Below are 18,634 nucleotides of genomic sequence, written 5' to 3'. Positions count from 1 at the left end.
TGCTGGCATTGCAGGCAGTGGCTTTACTCTACTGCTGTGCTACAATGCTGGCCCCTAGTTCTTCACTTTTAACAAGCATTAGAATCAGAACTGCTACTGTTCCCTTTAGCACTGTTTCAAACTTTAATGTTCAGGTGAGACACCTGGAAATCTTGTTAAAATGCACATTCTGCTCCAGTAGCTATGGAGTGGGGCCCGAGAGTCTTAATTTCTAACCAAGTCCCTAGGTGTGTAGAATACTTCTTTATTTAGTAAGGATGAGTTTTCTGCTCATAGTTCTCTTTGCTATACATTCACTCTATTCCTTTTTTTTAAAAAGCTTTTTCTTTACTTGGAATTCTTTTTTTTCTTTTTAAAAAATATTTATTTATTTATATGAAAGTCAGAGTTATACAGAGAGAGGAGAGGCAGAGCAAGCGAGAGAGAGAGAGAGAGAGAGAGAGAGAAGTCTTCTGTCTGATGGTTCACTCCCCAATTGGCTGCAATGGCTGGAGCTGCACCAATCCGAAGTCAGGAGCCAGGAGCTTCTTCTGGGTCTCCCACGTGGGTGCAGGGGCCCAAGGACTTGGGCCATCCTCCACTGCTTTCCCAGGCTGTAGTGGAGAGCTGGATCAGAAGTGGAGCAGCCCGGTCTTGAACCAGCACCCATACGGGATGCCGGCATTTCAGGCCAGGGCGTTAACCTGCTGTGCCACAGGGCCGGCCCTACATTTGCTCTATTCTAGTATATAACAAGGACATTTCAAAAGTTCATGGAAAAATGGAATTAAAAGTATGAGTTTATTCTGGTACAAAAAATTTTTGAAATCCATTTGCAGTTTTTTCATAATACACATTTCCTCTTATTATGAAAAAGACTTCTTTGCACCAAAATAACTTCATTTCCCATAAACTTCATGAAGTTCTCTCAAATATATATATATATATATATATATAACATTTTAGTGTTTCTGAAATTGGAATCAGTATTATAATTACATTTACTTGTATTTAGCAGTGTTAACACAGTGTTTCTTTTATTTTCCCAAAAGATAATACTAAATTGTTGGATGCATTTGATAACTGATATTATCGTTGATAAAGTGAAACATGTAATACAAAGAAAATTCACTGATTTCCACAAGGTTTCAATTCATATAGTGTTACCAGTTTTGAAAGTGTGTCCATGGTAATACACATTTAAGTATTTTTGTTAGAACAGTATAATTCAATAGCTTAATCAGAAGTTTTAAGGTTTGTGATTTTATGAACTGGATGTATTGCAGGAGTTCATTAGCTCTACAAAGAGACCTTATGCAAAAGAATTGGAAACCGTTGACTTCAAAGATAAATCAGAAGAAACCAAAGGCCAGATCAATGACTCAATTAAGGAGCTCACAGACGGCAAGTACCCTTTTCTTGTTCTGCTCTGAACTGCTGAATAAACACACCTTCCCTTCCCATGAATCCTTGCTCCAAGAGTAAAACAAAATCAACACAAAACAAAAACAAAAACTTCTGGAGGATTCCTGGGATACTCTTAGTAGACAAGCTAAATTCTTGCTCATCGAGCCAGTGGATGACTTGGATTTTGGGGCATTTCTTTTGCTTGATGCCATCACTTGGCAGACATGGCTAGGGCTTCAGTTTGAGTCTGCTTTGCCTTGCTCTTTGTGGAGGTGCCAGAAGCCCTTGCAGAGCCCCAGCTGTGCCTCTCACAAAGTCTGACCTTGGGCAAAGCTTGAGGCCAGCTTTCCAGTTTGGAAAGGAAAGGGCCTGACTACAACTTGATGAGCCTTGAGACCAACATCCGTTTAAAAAATCACACACTTATAAAGACAAAAAGGAGAATATGTCATAGGCAAAAAGACATAAGAAAAAAGGTAAGCCATGGTATATAAGTTTGTCCTCAGTATCACAACTATGGGCATTGTGCCCCAGACACTCCTGGGGTCCCATGGCAGCACCTACCCCGTCCTGCCTCCTGTGCGGTGCTTCCCCGGCCTCTCTCCTCCTAGACTCCTTCTGTTAAAACTTCTTCCTGGAATGGAACTGGAGCAAAGATGATTTCGATTGCAAATCAGTCACCATGTCCTCTTTCCCAGGTAATATATGCGTATTTATAGTGTTTGCCCAGGGAGGAGCCCACAGGGAGGCAGCACGTAACCAAGAACTGATTCTTGGAGCAGTTGCTTCCTGCCTTGGGAGCATCACTGCTGGTCAAAGGAGACATACTTCCTGGCAAGGGGAGAACACTTCCGGGCAAGGGAGACACACTTCCTGTGAGGATCACTGGAGCCCGGAGTTGTGCTGTGGGCATGTTCCTCACGAATGACAAAGACCCATCCTGGCTATAACTGCGTAGCATGAGGTGGAACTTAGGAGTCATTCAGGACCTGGGTTCAAATTCAGATACTGTCACTTTTATCAGATGAGGTATTTGGACAGAGAATCATAATTTATTCAAGTGTGAAGTGCATCATATATCACTTGATTTAATCTAATTAATTTAATTAATGGCTGTGAGGATTAAATTTGATAATATGTACTAACAGATAGTAGCCACACATGTATGTGCATATGCACATATATTACAGAAGTTTCTTTGACTTTATAGTTGAAGAAAAAATTTGCTATAATTAATACCAAGTTAGGCATAAGTTATAAAATTATAAACAAAAAGCAGCTCCTGTTTAAGTAATGTAATGGTTTTGCTTTAGAATTGGTAACTGCATTTTCTTTCAAAAAGTCTTTTTTGAAAACAGATTATTTATTTATTTATTTATTTTGAAAGTCAGAGTTAGAGGGAGAGACAGAGAGACAGAGAGAGATCTTCCATCTGCTGGTTCACTCCTCAGATGGCTACAATGGATGGAGCTGGGCCAGGCTGAAGACAGGAGCCAGGAGCATCATATGGGTCTCCCACGTGGGTGATAGGGGCACAAAGAGGCCATCTTTTGGTGCTTTTCCCAGGTCATTAGTAGGGAGCTGGATTGGAAGTGGAGCAGCTGGGACATGAACTGGCGATCATATGAAATGCTGGCTTCACAGGCTGTGACTTTGCCTGCTAAGCCACAACACAGGCCCATCAAACTGCCTTTTATTTTAAAATCTTGGTAAATTTAAGGTTTTTACCTAGATGGTAGTTAGTGAAAAGACTTGCAAATTTGGAGTCAGAAGCTCAGAATTTAAGTTGAAGCTCTATTATTTATTGACCCCTGTACCTCCTTGTTCTTCAATAACATATTGCATATTTAACTCTTGATACAGCAGTGGCAGGACTGGTTACATGATTTTTAGGGTCCGTTGCAGAAATGAAAACGCAGGGCCTTAGTTAGAAAATGTATTAAGAATTTCCAAACAATAAGAACCAGAACATTAAACAAAGGCAGGACCCTTCACATACACATCTCAGTCCCCCTATGTGAGTCTGAACATAAATGTGAAAATAGAGATTACATAAATGAAAATACTTTGTAAAACTATCAAGTGCTGGGGCTTGTGCTATGGTATAGTAGGCTAAGCCTCTGCTTGTGGTGCCGGCATCCCACATGGGCCCTGGTTCGTTTCCTAGCTGCTCCACTTCCAATCCAGCTCTCTGCTATGGCCTGGGAGAGCAGTGGAAGATGGCCCAAGTTCTTGGGCCCCTGTACCCACATGGGAGACACAGAAGAGGCTCCTGGATCCTGGCTTCAGATAGGCCCAGCTCCGGCCATTGCGGTCATTTGGGGAGTGAACCAGTGGATGGAAGACCTCTCTCTCTGTCTTTCCCTCTCTGTGCCTGTAACTCTGCCTCTTAAATATTTATTTATTTATTTATTTGAAAGTCAAGTTACACAGAGAGAGGAGAGGCAGAGAGAGAGAGGGGTCTTCCATCCTCTGGTTCACTCCCCAATTGGCCGCAATGACCAGAGCTGCACCAGTCCGAAGCCAGGATCTAGGAGCTTCTTCTGGGTCTCCCACATGGGTGTAGGGGCCCAAGGATCTGGGCCATCTTCCACTGCTATCCCAGGCCATAGCAGAAAGCTGGACGGGAAGTGGAATAGCCGGGTCTTGAACCGGCGCCCATGTGGGATGCCGGTGCTTCAGGCCAGGGCTTTAACCTGTTGCACCACAGTGTTGGCCCCAATTATAAAAGCAAAAACTATCAAGTACTATTCCAGTGCGTGGAGTTATTTTTATTACTGTTTTATTTTATTTTATTTTTTTTGAGAAAGAGAGAGTGAGCACTCAAGAGAGTTTCCATCTTCTGGTTCACTTTCCCAACACCTACAACAGTCTGGCCACCAAAGCTGGGACCTGGTAACCTAATCCAGGTTTCCCCCATGGTGGCAGGAATACTACTTGAGCCATACCCTGCTGTTTCCAGGGTCTGCATTAGCAGGACCCTGGAATTTTGAGTGAAACTGAGACTTGAACCCAGGCAATCTGATATAGGGTATTGGCATCCCAAGCAGCATCTTAACTACTAGGCCAAATACTTGCCTGAAATTTTTTTTATTGGTGGATTATCACCATTGAATTGTTTTGGCTATTGGATATGTGAGCTCTATACTAATTATAGTTGTGATTGAACTCCTGGTATTGCATTTGACCTTGAAGTAAACAACCTTCCTGCAAGGAGTCCAACTGGGGAGGGAGTGCAGAGCTGTGAGGTGAAAGGGAGAGTTCCATGGCCTTAGACACGCTTTCCAGCTGAGTGGATTAGGATTTCCACTTAGTCTCTCTGATCCTCAGTTTCCTCAACTGTGGAATGGGAACAGTGACCTTTGCCTTAAATGACCATTGTGAAAAGAGGGAGATGGTATACATGAAAATGCTGAGAAGAGGCTCAAGTGTGAGGCAAGAGAGCATACATTTTTGTTCAGGAGTCATAAAGGCCAAGTCTCATATTCTAGGTTTGGTAAGTCTGGCGGTGGCGAGATGGAAGGAGGGAAAAGTGCCCATTTCATATGAGATGATCTGGGCTATGAGGCTTACATGGTGTAAACACCCCATGCGTGTAAATGTCAGATGCAGTTCGGAAGAATAATTTTTCTATTTGTGGTCTTCTAAAACTATTTGCAGGCCACTTTGAGAACATTCTAGGTGACAACAATATAAATGACCAGACCAAAATCCTTGTGGTGAATGCTGCCTACTTTGTCGGGAAGTGGATGAAGAAATTTCCTGAATCAGAAACAAAAGAATGCCCCTTCAGAGTCAACAAGGTATGTGGCAGCAGGTAGTGGTGAGAGGATTCCAACTATACATCTGAAAAATTGCAGCAGTAGATACAGGCGCACAATTTATTCTAATGAGGAAAATGATGGCATGGAAGGCAAAGTGTTTTCCTGGGATGAGCAGCTGTGAGGAAAGTGACAGAGTAAGAAAGAACCATAAACAGAGATGCTCCTCCATTCCTTTACAGGGAGTCTTCAGGGTCTGAGTTGAGTGATACTTTATGGAACTTGTATCTCAGTGGGTAAAGCTAAACTAGCAACTGGAAAATAGCTGCAAATATTTGGGACCTTCATCAAGAAAAGAAAACAAATAAAACACTACTGTTAAAGGCCTTAGGATTATCAAGAAACCTGACAATGTAGAAATTTTGTTCCTTATTGATTAATTCCTCTATGACCTTATTTTCTCACCTGTTGATAGTGAGGTATATGCTTCTGGTATTTTCTTTTATACTTCATAAGGTGCTTTCTGGTACTTCTCGGCTGTGCAGAAAAAGTATAACTTCCTCCTCTCCACCACTGGGAGCCATCATGGGGAAGAATGAGAAGGCTGTTTGACATAGTAGTCTCATTAATACGGTTGAGGTAGTTGTGTAAAAATGAATTACTAGAAATAGGTAAGATACACCCTTTGTCAATAAAATCAAAGAACTGAAACTGGGAAATTGACCTATTCCAGTGGAGAACCTAAGGAAACGTACAGGATAACATGATTTGGTGTCATTTGGTGCAATCTGGTGTGGTAAGAACTGAGACGTACAGCAACAGCACAACAGGTTAGCACAGTACTTGAAGGCAGCTTATTTACTTTGTAGTCCTAGGCATCAATTTCAACTTTCAGGTTTCTCTTAACACCCAGAGTACTTAGCATCAATTGCTTTTATTTTTGCCAAGTACAGAAACACCTTCTCATGCTAGAACCAAAGAGGAAAAGTTCTTCAAGATACAGCCTACGCCTGGATTAGCTGGCTTCCATTACTCTTGCTTTGTTCCCCTGGAGTTTTTCTTCATATTACTCCTCCCACTTTCTTACACACTTAGATCTTCTCCTAGTGCAAGGACTTAAGGGTAGGGACATGCCTTATTCTCTTCAGTGTTTACAATCCCTTGCACAATAGCAAATGCTTTGCAAATTTGCTGAATGAATGCTCAGTCATTCTTCAAGGATTATTTTGATTAAACAGTCATCATCAGACAAAATTTGGTTGCTGTTGTTTGCATTTTCATTGGGAGAGGACAATAGCCACTATTCCATTATTGCTCCTTACCTACTCAAAATAACCCATGGTTGTTGTGGGATACTGGGGAGCCAGGACGCAGGCCTCATTTTGATTCTTGTTCCTGGCTGCAGTGGTCTTCCCAATGCTGAATGCTAGGGCCAGGACTGGCCCTGAACACCACAGATGGTCTGAGATGCTAGGGACACAACATGCGGCTCCTCAGGCTCTGCATTTTTTCCACACACAGCCTCTTGCTGTGGATGGCTTTTGGACCTAGTGTCATCTTTTATTTGGAACTGAAGTGGATCATGGCTTTACTTTCCACTGGGAGGTGAGGAGGTGTGGGTCCCAGTGGCCTCAACTGTGTCCACACTGTCTTGCTGGTGATAGAGACCCCCTCTGGTACATTCAATTAGTGGTTGGCCATCTACCTTGAGAAGGGCTGGCAAAGGGCCCTTACGTTGGTAAGTAAAATCTGAAATGTATTGCTAAAGGTGTTTCTTGTTAAAGCTCCAGGGCTACATCACAAAATGTAATTAGTCAAGTGACTAATTGAACTTTTGTGTCAACCACACCAAGTGTAGTTTTTACATGTAAGGAAGTTTTAATAAATGTCTTCTGAGAAGGGAGGAATTATGAGTGCTTTATGCTTCTTAATAAATCATAAAGCTACACTGTGTCAGATCCTGGAAACCCAGACTCTATTATTAATAGAATTAATAGGTGTTTGAATTAACAAATATTTCATTTAATAAGAATATAAAATACCACCCAGGGCTGTTTGTGGATATACCCTCCTTTTGAATGCAATTGCTGGTACTTTTCCTTTGATTCCTTTGAATTGCTTTTGTCAGCTCCTAAAGTTGTTTTTTTTAAAGATTTATTTATCTGTTTGAAAGTCAGAGTTAGAGAGAGAGAGGGGGAAAGGGGGAGAGAGAGAGAGAGAGAGTGAGTTAGTGATAGAGAGAGAGAGAGAGAGAGAGGGAGAGAGAGAGAGAAAGAGAGAATATTCCATCCACTGGTACACTCCCCAGATGGCTGTAATGGTCAGGACTGGCACAATTCGAAGCCAGGAGCCAGGAACTTCTTCCAGGTTTCCCAAATGGGTGGCAGAGCCCAAGCATTTGGGCCATCTTCTTCTGCTTTTCCCAGGCCATTAGCAGGGAGCTGAATCAAAAGTGGAACAACTGGCAATTGAACTGGTGCCCATATGGATGCTGGCATTGTAGGCGGCAGCTTTACCTTCTATGGCACAACACTGGCTCCAACTCCCAAACTTTTTGGGGGACAGGACTAAATTTTGTCTCATGTCCTGTGGTGTTCTCTTTAAGGAATACACTAAATTGGAGTAGTTATATTATTAGAAGTTTAGTGCCTTTTCTTTTTATATATTTATGGATTTTTACGTACTTATAGGTATGTATTTTCTGGGATAAATATTTAATGATATTCAGAGGATATATCCTAATTTGTGTTTTGGAAAAAGGGTTTATTGTACCTGTATTCTGCTGACGAATGAAATTCATGACAGATTTGGAGGCTACAACCATATGCATTTCCAGAAACGACTAGCAGTATAACCTGATGGATAACAAACCTGTATTTTCTTTAGGAGAAGTAAATGAAAGGCTTATTAGTTAATTTCAAAAGTAGAATGTCTTTCTATTCTAATTTAGTTTCTGGTTATATATGGAGTTAAAATCTTCAACTATTTATCAACCAAATGTTTAGTGAGTAATTGCTATATGTTGGCATATATCAACATAATAATACATATTTTCTGCTTTGATTGTATTCTAGTGGGAGGGGAGGTTGAGACGGTCATGTGAATGTGTCTAACACTGTGACCGGTGTTACAACTGAGGAGTGTAAGAAAGTAAAATAAGTGAGGTGGAGCTGTGCTTGACAGAGGTGTTTGGTAAGGATCAGTTCTTTGTCTGAGATCTCAGACACAAGCTTTACTGCAGTGTTATCCCTGCAGGCCGATATAAAGCATGAAATTTCACCCCATGAGGGTCAGTTAACAGGCAAATACTCAATAGAAAGTGTATATCACAACAAGAAGTCACACTGAATTTCTATCAGTCTTTTACTTCTTAGTGTGAATTCATAATTTTTCTTTATAAACTCGGTCACCTCTGTAACAGGGGCAGGAGTTCACATGTTACCATGGGCAGAGAGAAGAAAAGGCCTGGGGTGGTTCCTGGAGATCAAGGCCGGGGTAGTTAAGACCTTGAGTCCCATGGTGAGAGGACCATGTAGTGTACTGGAGCTGAAAGGGATCTTGAGATAATTTCTTTCAAGCATTCTCATTTTCTAAAATCATAAAATTAAATATGCAAAAATTACAGAGGGCAGTCAAGCAAACACCAGTGGACTTCCCAACCAACTTTTTTTAAAAAATATTTATTTATTTATATATTTGAAAGTCAGAGTGACACAGAGAGAGGAGAGGCAGAGGAGAGAGAGAGACACAGAGAGAGAGAGAGGTCTTCCATCGGGTGGTTCACTCCCCAGATGGCTGCAACGGCCAGAGCTGCGCTGATCCAAAGCCAGGAGCCAGGTGCTTCTTCCAGGTCTCCCACGTGGGTGCAGGGACCCAAGGACTTAGGCCATTTTCTATTGCTTTCCCAGGCCACAGTAGAGAGCTGGACAAGAAGTGGAGCAGCCGGGTCTCGAACCGGCGCCCATATGGGATGCCAGTGCTTCAGGTCAGGGCGTTAACCCACTGCACCACAGCACTGCCCCCCCCCCCCAACCAACTTTATAAACCTAACATTTTGCCTTGATTGTTTGAGACATTTTCAATAGAAAATATTATGACAATTGCATGGCCTTTTGTGTGTCCTCTGCTACCCCACCCTGCCTTGGGCCTCATGCTCTCCTATTCCTCTCCCTTCTTCCCCAGTGGTAGCCATTGTTCTGAATTTTCCAATTCCCTAGTTGCACTGACAAAGATACTGAGACCCAGAGAGGTAAAGTGACTTGCTGAAGGTCACATCTGTTTATGTCACACCTGGGACTAGAACCCAAGGTTCTCAATACTGCATCTCTGCTGCTCAGATCAGAGTAGGTGCCAATGCTGGGAGGAGTGGGTGACTCAAACTGATGGTGGTATTGTTCTGCTGTAAGCTAGGTATTTAAATTGGGTATTTTATTAGGAAAAACTGTACAAATAGATATTTGCATTTGTGTTCAAATTTACTTTTAAGTCAGCCCAACCAAGAGAAAAGATCTCATAATTATAGGCATGTATTAAGACTAACTTAAACTTTGCCAACATGTTGAGTAAAAGTTTTATGTATGCAACTATGGTATTACATATAGTCCTATAATGTATGAAATGGGAAATTACAAAGCACACAGTGACATTTCAAAGGAAGCCATAAGCTCTTCACAGGATGTCTCTGATGGTTTGGGTGCCTTTTGGATCCAAGTGGGTGCATTATAAGCCTTTTTGACACAGTTATCTCAAGACCAAGGCTGCGTATGTATGTATATGTACATGTGTGCATATATATATGCACATACACGTGACTCTGTGTTCCCATACATATAGGCTTGTGTGTGTATGTGCAGTATATATGTGCATGTGTTTCTGTGTGTGTATATGCTCATATGTATGTATGCATATTTATTTCTGTTACGTAATTGGGAAGTAAGCAGTCCAGATGTTTCTTCTTCAACAGACAGACTCCAAACCAGTGCAGATGATGAATATGGAAGCTACCTTCTGTATGGGCAACATTGATGACATCAATTGTAAGGTCATTGAGCTTCCTTTTCAAAATAAACATCTCAGCATGCTCATCCTGCTGCCCAAGGATGTGGAGGACGAGTCGACAGGCTTGGAGAAGGTAAAGATGGAGCAGGTGCTCACTGTGAAAGTCCCCCTGCCCCTCTATGGCAGAGTGGTGCAGGGACAATGCTGTGTGGGGCTGTGAGAAGTGGGTGGCCGCCCTGCCTTCCTCGCCACTGGCTTGGTCACTTCCAAGGATTGCAAAGTCTTTTCTGGGCCTTTCCTCTTTGATATTAGAAGTAGCCAACAATGTACCAATGCCATCTCACTAGTCCAAGTGATCAATTTCAGTTCACAATTGATCATAATGAAAGGACTAAGAGTCAAAGGGATCACATAAACAAGTCTAGTACCTGCTAATACTAACCGATAGAATAAATAAAGGGGAGAGTGATCCAACATGGGAAGTGAGATACACAGCAGACTCATAGAATGGCAGATGTCCTAAACAGCACTCTGGCCTCAGAATCAGCCCTAAAGCCATTCGGATCCAGCTGAAAAGCCCATGAGAGTATTTTAGGCATGGAAAGCCAAGACACTCTGGCAAAAAAAAACAAAAACAAAAACAAAAACAAAAACAAAACAAAACCTAAATGAAAGATCTCTATGAGTGAGATCCCAGTGGAAAGAATAGGTCTTCAAAGAAGGAGGTACCTTTCTCTGAAGGGAGGAGAGAACTTCCACTTTGACTATGACCTTGTCTAAATAAGATAAGAGCTGGAGAACTCAAAAGGCTTCCATAGCCTTGGAAACTCATGACTGGAGCATAGGGAGATTACTGATGCCATAAACAGGAGTGTCAATTTGTTAAGTCAACAACAGGAGTCACTGTGCACTTACTCCTCATGTAGGATCTCTGTCCTTAATGTGCTGTACATTGAGATTTAATGCTATAATGAGTACTCAAACAGTATTTTTCACTTTGTGTTTCTATGTGGGTGCAAACTGTTGAAATCTTTACTTAATGTATACTAAACTGATCTTCTGTATATATAGAAAATTGAAAATGAATCTTGATGTGAATGGAAGGGGAGAGAGAGCGGGAAAGGGGAGGGTTGTGGGTGGGAGGGAAGTCATTGGAGGGTGGGGGGAAGCCATTGCAGTCCATAAGCTGTACTTTGGAAATCTATATTCATTAAATAAAAGTTAAAAAAAAAAAGAAGTAGCCAACATTATTTTGGTACTTACATGATGCCAGGTTGCGTGATCTCATTTAACTTCTACAACAGTCCAATGAGTTAGAAATTATTGCCAGACTCTTATTTGCTCATGAGGAACTGGTGAGCAGAGGGGCAGATAACTGGCCAACAGTCACCTAACTAGTCAATGGGAGGTAGACTTGGGGTTTGAGCCCAGGAAGTTGGAGCCATGTTCCTAACTCCAGGCTTAAGTGCCTTCTTATCTTAGCAGCATATCACATATACTTCTTGGTCTACTCTCCAGAGAACAAAAGCTTTTTTCCTTTTTCAAGAAGTAGTAGAGACTACTTTTAGAGTAGTTTTAGGGTTATAAAAAAATGAGCAGAGAATATAGAGACTTCCCGTATAGTCCTCCTCTTCCCAGTCCTGCAGTTTCTCTATTATTAGCGTCTTGCTTTAGTGTGGTACAGTTATTACCTTTGATGAGTCAACATTGATATATTATTATAAGAAGCCCACTGTTTACGTTAAGGTTTGTTCCTTTTGTTTTATGTTTATGAGTTTTTACTACATACATACATGTAAATGAGATTTTATTATACTTCAATAAGTTTCTGGATGGGCAGGTGCTTGGTTTAGCAGTTAAAAACTCTGGTGGGGATGCCTGCATCTCATTCCGGAGAGCCTGGACTTAATGCCCACTTTTGGCTCCTGATCTCCTGATTCCAGCATCCTGCTAATGTGAACCTTAGGAGGCAGCAGTGATAGCGCAAGTAATTGGTTCCTACCACCCTGGGTTGTGTTCCTGGCTCCTGGCTGGGGCTCTGGTCCAGCTCTTGCCATTGTGAGCCTTTGGGGGAGTGAAAAAGCAGGCTGAGAGCTTTCTTTCTTTCTCTGTCTGTCTGTCTCTCTGATTCTTAAATCAATAATAAGTTAAAAAATTATTTTCATGCAAAAATTTTGAAATCATATATATTAGGGGTTCAAAAAATTCGTGGAAAACATGTGCTATGAAAAAACAGTGCATGTGTCATTCCTTAGACTTAAAGAGCCAGGGATTAACTGTTGTATTTCCAGTCAGGGCTCAGTTATACCTGAATTCCAGGGGACAGTCTAAGCCAGTCCCCGTCCTACCACTGGTCACTATGTTGTATCTTCTTTTTATCAACTGGATCATGATTTCTTTCCGCATCCTACTTTGATGTGTTGTTCTCTTTCTTTTCCACTGCATTTTATGCTTTGATCTCAGCCATTACGTGTTTGCCTTGGATTTTACCATATTTAAAGTGCCCTCATGCAAACACCAGTGTTTTATTCATAATGCATTTCAGTGAAGAAAACTGTATTTTGAGTTTCAGGAAGGAATATCTAAAAACACATATTGTGTGTGTCAGGGCCACCATAACAGAGCACCATGAAGTGGGTGGCTTGAGTGCAACAGAACTTCATTTTCTCATAGTTGTGGGATTTACAAATCTCAGATCAGGCGTTAGCAGGGTTGGTTCTTTCCAAGGGTTGTGAGTGTTCTGTGTCCCACTTCTGCCTTCTGGAAGGTTGCTGGCCACCTTTGACACTCTTGGAAGATACTTCACTGCCTCCTGCCTTCCCCCTTGCAGGGCATTGCCCTGTGTTTGCGACTGTCTCTGTCCAGACTCTCCTTTTGTGTAAGGACATCAGGCACTTTGGGTGACCTCATCTCAGCTAATTACACTGGAAACAACCCTGTTTCCAAATGTCATATTTGGAGGTATTTCTGTGAATTGTGGGGCACAGGCCAACACGTTTACAAGTATAAAATGGTTCCTTTGAGTGACGGTGGATTCTCCCCCTTTTCACCACTCCTGAGTGACAAACGGACAAGAGCATATACCAGTTGGCTCAAAACCTCTATTTTTTTAAATAATCTTTTGATTCTAATAATTTATCTTAAATGAAACCATATCCACTGAAAAGCCATTATAATAGGTTAATAAGAGAATCAAATGATCCCTTCTCTCATAACAAAGAGAAATACAACAGCCTGTGACCTTGCCATGTCCTTGATCTTTATCAGTTCTGTGTGAGCATGCGGGTGCAATATTGTTCCGTGGTAGTAACAGTTAACTATATCATTATCCCCTGGTGTATGTGTCCTTCTTTTGCCTCCAACCAGTGGAGAAAGGGCAAGCAGCAATTTATGATTTGCTCAATGAAGAGTGTGACGACTGAGTAATTTTGTGCTTCACTGCATCTCTCATTTTTCAGACCAGCTGAAATGGACGCAGTCACCACCTGTGATATTAAAGAACAACTCAGAGAGAGTCCATGTTTCCATTGTAAAAGAAGAGTGACTTTAGCTTTATAACTTGAGTTATTAAATTTGATTCCATGCCTACCACAACAATATCCTGGATTTCTATATAGAGACTATAAGAAGTATTCAAGAAATACATATAAAAACCTTTCTAATGTTATATTCATTTTACTATTGTGTATGCAACAAAACCCGTGTATCTGCTTCTATAGCTACTTTATAACTGAAAGCAAATAAAAACCCTGCTCTTACATTCCAGTGCAAGGGGATAATTGCTGTAGGGTTGGGAGGAGAACCAAGCTGGTGGTTCACCCATACAGCTTTGAAACTGGGTTCACAAGAATATTTTTCTCATATAAGATTTTTAAAAAATATTAATTAATTTTTTTTTGACAGGCAGAGTGGACAGTGAGAGAAAGAGACAGAGAGGAAGGTCTTCCTTTTGCCGTTGGTTCATCCTCCAATGGCCGCCGTGGCTGGTGCACTGTGCTGATCCGATGGCAGGAGCCAGGTACTTATCCTGGTCTCCCATGGGGTGCAGGGCCCTAGGACTTGGGCCATCCTCCACTGCACTCCTGGGCCATAGCAGAGAGCTGGCCTGGAAGAGGGGCAACCGGGACAGAATCCGGCGCCCCAACCTGGACTAGAACCTGGTGTGCCGGAGCCACAAGGCAGAGGATTAGCCTAGTGAGCCACGGTGCCAGCTTAATTAATTTATTTTTTAAGGAAGACAAATTTCATATGTGCAACCTTAGGAATATAGTAGTTCTTCCCACCATACCTGCCCTCCCACTCACACTCACACCCCTCCTCCTCCTCCCTCTCCCCTTCCCAGTCCCATTCTCTATTAAGATTAATTTTCAATTAACTTTGTACATAGAAGACCAACTCTATACTAAGTAAAGATTTCAACAATTTGCACACACATGCACACACACAAACTGTTAAAGAATAAGTATCACATTTAACTCTCATAATACAACTCATTGAGGATAGAGGTCCTGCATGGGAAGCAAGTGCACAGAGATTCCTGTTGTTAATTTAACAATTAACACTTTTATGTATGATGTCAGTGACCACCTGAGGCTCTTGACATGAGCTGTCTAGGCTATGGAAACCTTTTGAATCCACTATCTCCGTCAGTATTTAGACAAGGCCATTAGCAAAGTGGAAGTTCTCTGTTCTCTTTAGAGAAAAGTATATCCTTCTTTGATGGCCACTTCTTTCCATTGGGATCTCACAGAGATTCTTCATGGAGAATATTTTTTTTTTTTTTTTTGCCTCAGTATCTTGGCTTTCCATGCTTGAAATGCTCTCATGGGCTTTTCAGCCAGACAAGAATGCCTTAAGGGCTGATTCTGAGATCAGAGTGTTACTTAAAGCAGTTATCATTCTATGAGTCTGCTGAAGATGTTGTAACTTTATTCCTTCCTACAATAATTTCCTTTCCTTTTTGTCTTTCAGATTGAGAAACAGCTCAACTCAGAGACGCTGTTGCAGTGGACAAATCCTAGCACCATGGCTAATGCCAAAGTCAAACTCTCCATTCCAAAATTTAAGGTGGAAAAGATGATTGATCCCAAAGCTAGCCTGGAAAATCTAGGGCTGAAAACTATCTTTGATGAAAATACCTCTGATTTTTCTGGAATGTCAGAGACCAAGGGAGTGGCCCTATCACACGTTATTCACAGAGTGTGCTTGGAAATAAATGAAGATGGGGGAGAGTCCATAGAGGTGCCTGGATCACGGATCCTGCAACACAAGGATGAGTTCAATGCTGACCACCCATTTATTTACATCATCAGGCACAACAAAACTCGAAACATCATTTTCTTTGGCAAGTTCTGTTCTCCTTAAGCAGGGTAGCACAAGTTAAGTCCCTTTGGACTTGTCTACAAGCTCTGCATCCAGAGAATCACTTTCTAAATACAGTATATTGTTAATGTTCCTGGATCAGGAAGCAACTTGTACTTTTCCTGTGTAGCCTCCACAGTAATGGGCCCTTCCTTTCCAATTCTTTCATTTCCCTTGTTCTCCACAAAAGATAAGGACGTGCTTTTAATGAACAGTAGTCATCTTAGAGTAAAAATATTTATTTGTCATGAGGGGTCTTTAAAAAGGTCATGGAAAATGAGTATTATAAAAAGTACTATGCCTGGATTTCAGTTTTTTTTTTTTTTGTACCAGAAAATAAGCTTACCCTTTAACTCCATTTTTCTATTAAGTTTTTAATGTACCCCTGTATTTGTCAAACTGTCTGGGTTATTGCCAGAAATACCTTCTTCTACAAGAAAATATCTGGAGGATCTTATCCCCAGAACTTTGCCTTTCTTCACTGAGATGTAGAATTTTCTAGACAATCTCATTTCCCGAAAAACTAAAGAAACTGTAGTGTATTAGACTCTTGGGCATATATTCAGGCTAAGAAGTTCCCATGTTAAACTATGGGAAATAGATATTGTTATTCAAACTCTGAATTCTGAGATTTTAGAAAGGTAACATGTGATACACATGGCATGTTATGTATCAACTTCATTGATAGGATCTGAGACAGCACTGTACAAAATTTTTGCAACAAAATGTAGAATATACACATAAAATAGCTAAGTAATGACTCTAAGTAAGCCATAAGAGATCAGCTTTTACTGGCAAATGAACTGACATAAACTAATGAAAAATTTTGTTGGCAGAACATTTTTTAGATTTTTGAATGTGGGATATGGAAATACATTCCTATAGTAGTGAAAGTATAAGAACCCCCCTCACCCCCAAAAAGCTCATATCTTCTTAATAATTGACTCTCATTCTTGATAGACATCCCACCTGGTCATTTAGTGGTGCTAGACTGGGGGCAGGGGTTACTAAATGGTTTTGGATGTCTCATACCAGGAACCTGAATTGACAGAGACTTTTGCAATAGCTAATAAAGTAATTTTATGTGTTGAAGGAACTTGTCTTTTTGTTTACTGTGATAGTGGGAAAATAAAGGAACCCAGCATCTTTAGAAAATATAAGTAAAGCTATGCTCACACTGTCCTGACACATTTTGTTTCCAGGTCTATGGATTTAGTTACTTTAGATACAGAGTTTGTCACTTGCATTAATAATAATGTTTAGACCGGTGCCGCGGCTCACTAGGCTAATCCTCCGCATTGCGGCACTGGCACACCAAGTTCTAGTCTCGGTCAGGGCGCCGGATTCTGTCCCTGTTGCCCCTCTTCTAGGCCAGCTCTCTGCTGTGGCCAGGGAGTGCAGTGGAGGATGGCCCAAGTGCTTGGGCCCTGCACCCCATGGGAGACCAAAATAAGCACCTGGCTCTTGCCATCGGATCGGCGCGGTGCGCCGGCTGCAGCGTGCCAGCCGCGGCGGCCATTGGAGGGTGAGCCAACGGCAAAGGAAGACCTTTCACTCTGTCTCTCTCTCTCACTGTCCCCTCTGCCTGTCAAAAAAAAAAAATGTTTAAAGTTGATGTGATAAGCTATCTGTGTTGCAGATTCATTTATTAATTCACTACCAAAAGGGTCTATTTTTCTGTAGGTTGTGACATTCCTTCCCATCTCTCTGCCTTAGTGATCATTGTACATAGATTCCTCTTGCTCTGAAGGTTCAATGTGGAATTTCTCCTAATTGTTGAATTACATGTTATTTTGACCCTTAAGTTAGATTTACTATTTTGAAATTGAATCAAGCCATCCATTTACAGAAGCATTCCTGGATGCAAATGCTTTTCTGAGGGTTGATACAGACTGTAAGGGAGTCACAATATTGACTGGTCTTTCCACCTTATTTCCCTTCCTTTCTGGGCACCAGCTCTTGCTTCTTCCTCCCACACCCCATTCATCCTAGGGGAGAAAGGAGCAGGGCAGGACTGGAAGGATTCTCAACCACGTGGGAGGGTACCACGAACTCAAGGGCTTTGCAGGTGGACATGGAACTCTCCTCTGGCCCTTTATTCCTTGGGCCCACCTACAACGTGTAATTTTATTAGGTAGGGTGTGTGTACATAATATATTTCCTTATTAAGGACAGTTTTCTTAATACGATGTACACTTGTTTTAAATTAGTTTTGATGTCCCTGAATCAATTTAGCCCTTAATCTGTCCCTATGATGTCCTCAGCTTCTGTCTCCTTTTGCCATTCATGTTGGGTCAAAAAGATGACAAACACTCCCACACTCTAAACAAAGAATATCACTTATGCAGGATTGAAAAACCAGATTTTGTCACTTTGGGCTTGTTGTTCCTCTTCTCTAGGTTACAAAACAGAAAATATGGAATAATTGTGAAAAAGGTTAGGAAGTTTTTAGAAGAGGGGAGAGATTATCGCCTCTTTATGCCTAATGTTCGGGGAGCTTAAAATTTACTCCTGGGACATGAAAAACACTGAAAATTTTGGTCAACTTGTACCTGTGATAGCGTAAGCCGATAATTTTCAAATGAAAGAGCATTCTGCCCCCTAGGGGACATTTTTATTGTCACAACAATATGGAATTCGGCAAGTAGGCAGAGGCCAGGGGTGCAGCTAAACACCCTCCCTTGTCCAGGATACACCAACTTCCCTGCAGCAGTTTGCCAGCCATGGTGCCAGTCAAAATTTGGCCATAAATGAAGGACAGATGCTGGCTGGAGGGATGCCTAAGGCAGAGCAAGGAGAAAGGGCAGGAGCCCTAGCAGAGGGGAGGGGTATGCTTGCTGTCAGCTAAAGTGATATGCAGAACTAGTTGGGCTTGGTTATTTCGAAGGAGACTGTGCTCAGGGGGTCTTCCCTGTGAGGGGGTGAGGTCTGCAGAGCACCCACAAGAACACCTCAGGAAAAAGTTAACATCCAGCATGTCCTGTCGCCAAGATTAGATTCCAAGTGCACCAGCGAGGAAGGCCTCTCTGCTCTCTTCTCTCTTCCTGCCCCTGCTCCACAAGTGCTGTGTGCAGAATGCTGAGGGGGTGAGCGGTGAGGAAGCCCACCTCTGCTTACTCTCCCTTGGG

General features: G+C 41.8%; 1 protein-coding gene across 1 annotated transcript in view; it reads left to right on the top strand.

Annotated features, from left to right (window-relative positions):
- Positions 1-16,598, top strand: part of SERPINB5 (serpin family B member 5) — a 29,541-nt gene extending 12,943 nt beyond the window's left edge. Inside the window, exons 4-7 of the mRNA XM_002713632.6 lie at positions 1,266-1,383; positions 5,047-5,189; positions 10,111-10,278; positions 15,117-16,598. Of these exons, the coding sequence (XP_002713678.1) occupies positions 1,266-1,383; positions 5,047-5,189; positions 10,111-10,278; positions 15,117-15,509 (822 nt within the window). The 3' untranslated portion in view covers positions 15,510-16,598. The remainder of the gene's footprint in view (positions 1-1,265; positions 1,384-5,046; positions 5,190-10,110; positions 10,279-15,116) is intronic.
- Positions 16,599-18,634: the final 2,036 nt, after the last annotated feature.

Source organism: Oryctolagus cuniculus, chromosome 10 (genome assembly GCF_051225735.1).
Source record: "Oryctolagus cuniculus isolate XC-2025 breed Fujian yellow rabbit chromosome 10, ASM5122573v1, whole genome shotgun sequence".
Taxonomy (NCBI): domain Eukaryota; kingdom Metazoa; phylum Chordata; class Mammalia; order Lagomorpha; family Leporidae; genus Oryctolagus; species Oryctolagus cuniculus.
Note: the sequence above shows the minus strand (reverse complement) of the source record. Positions and strands in the feature narration are given on the sequence as shown.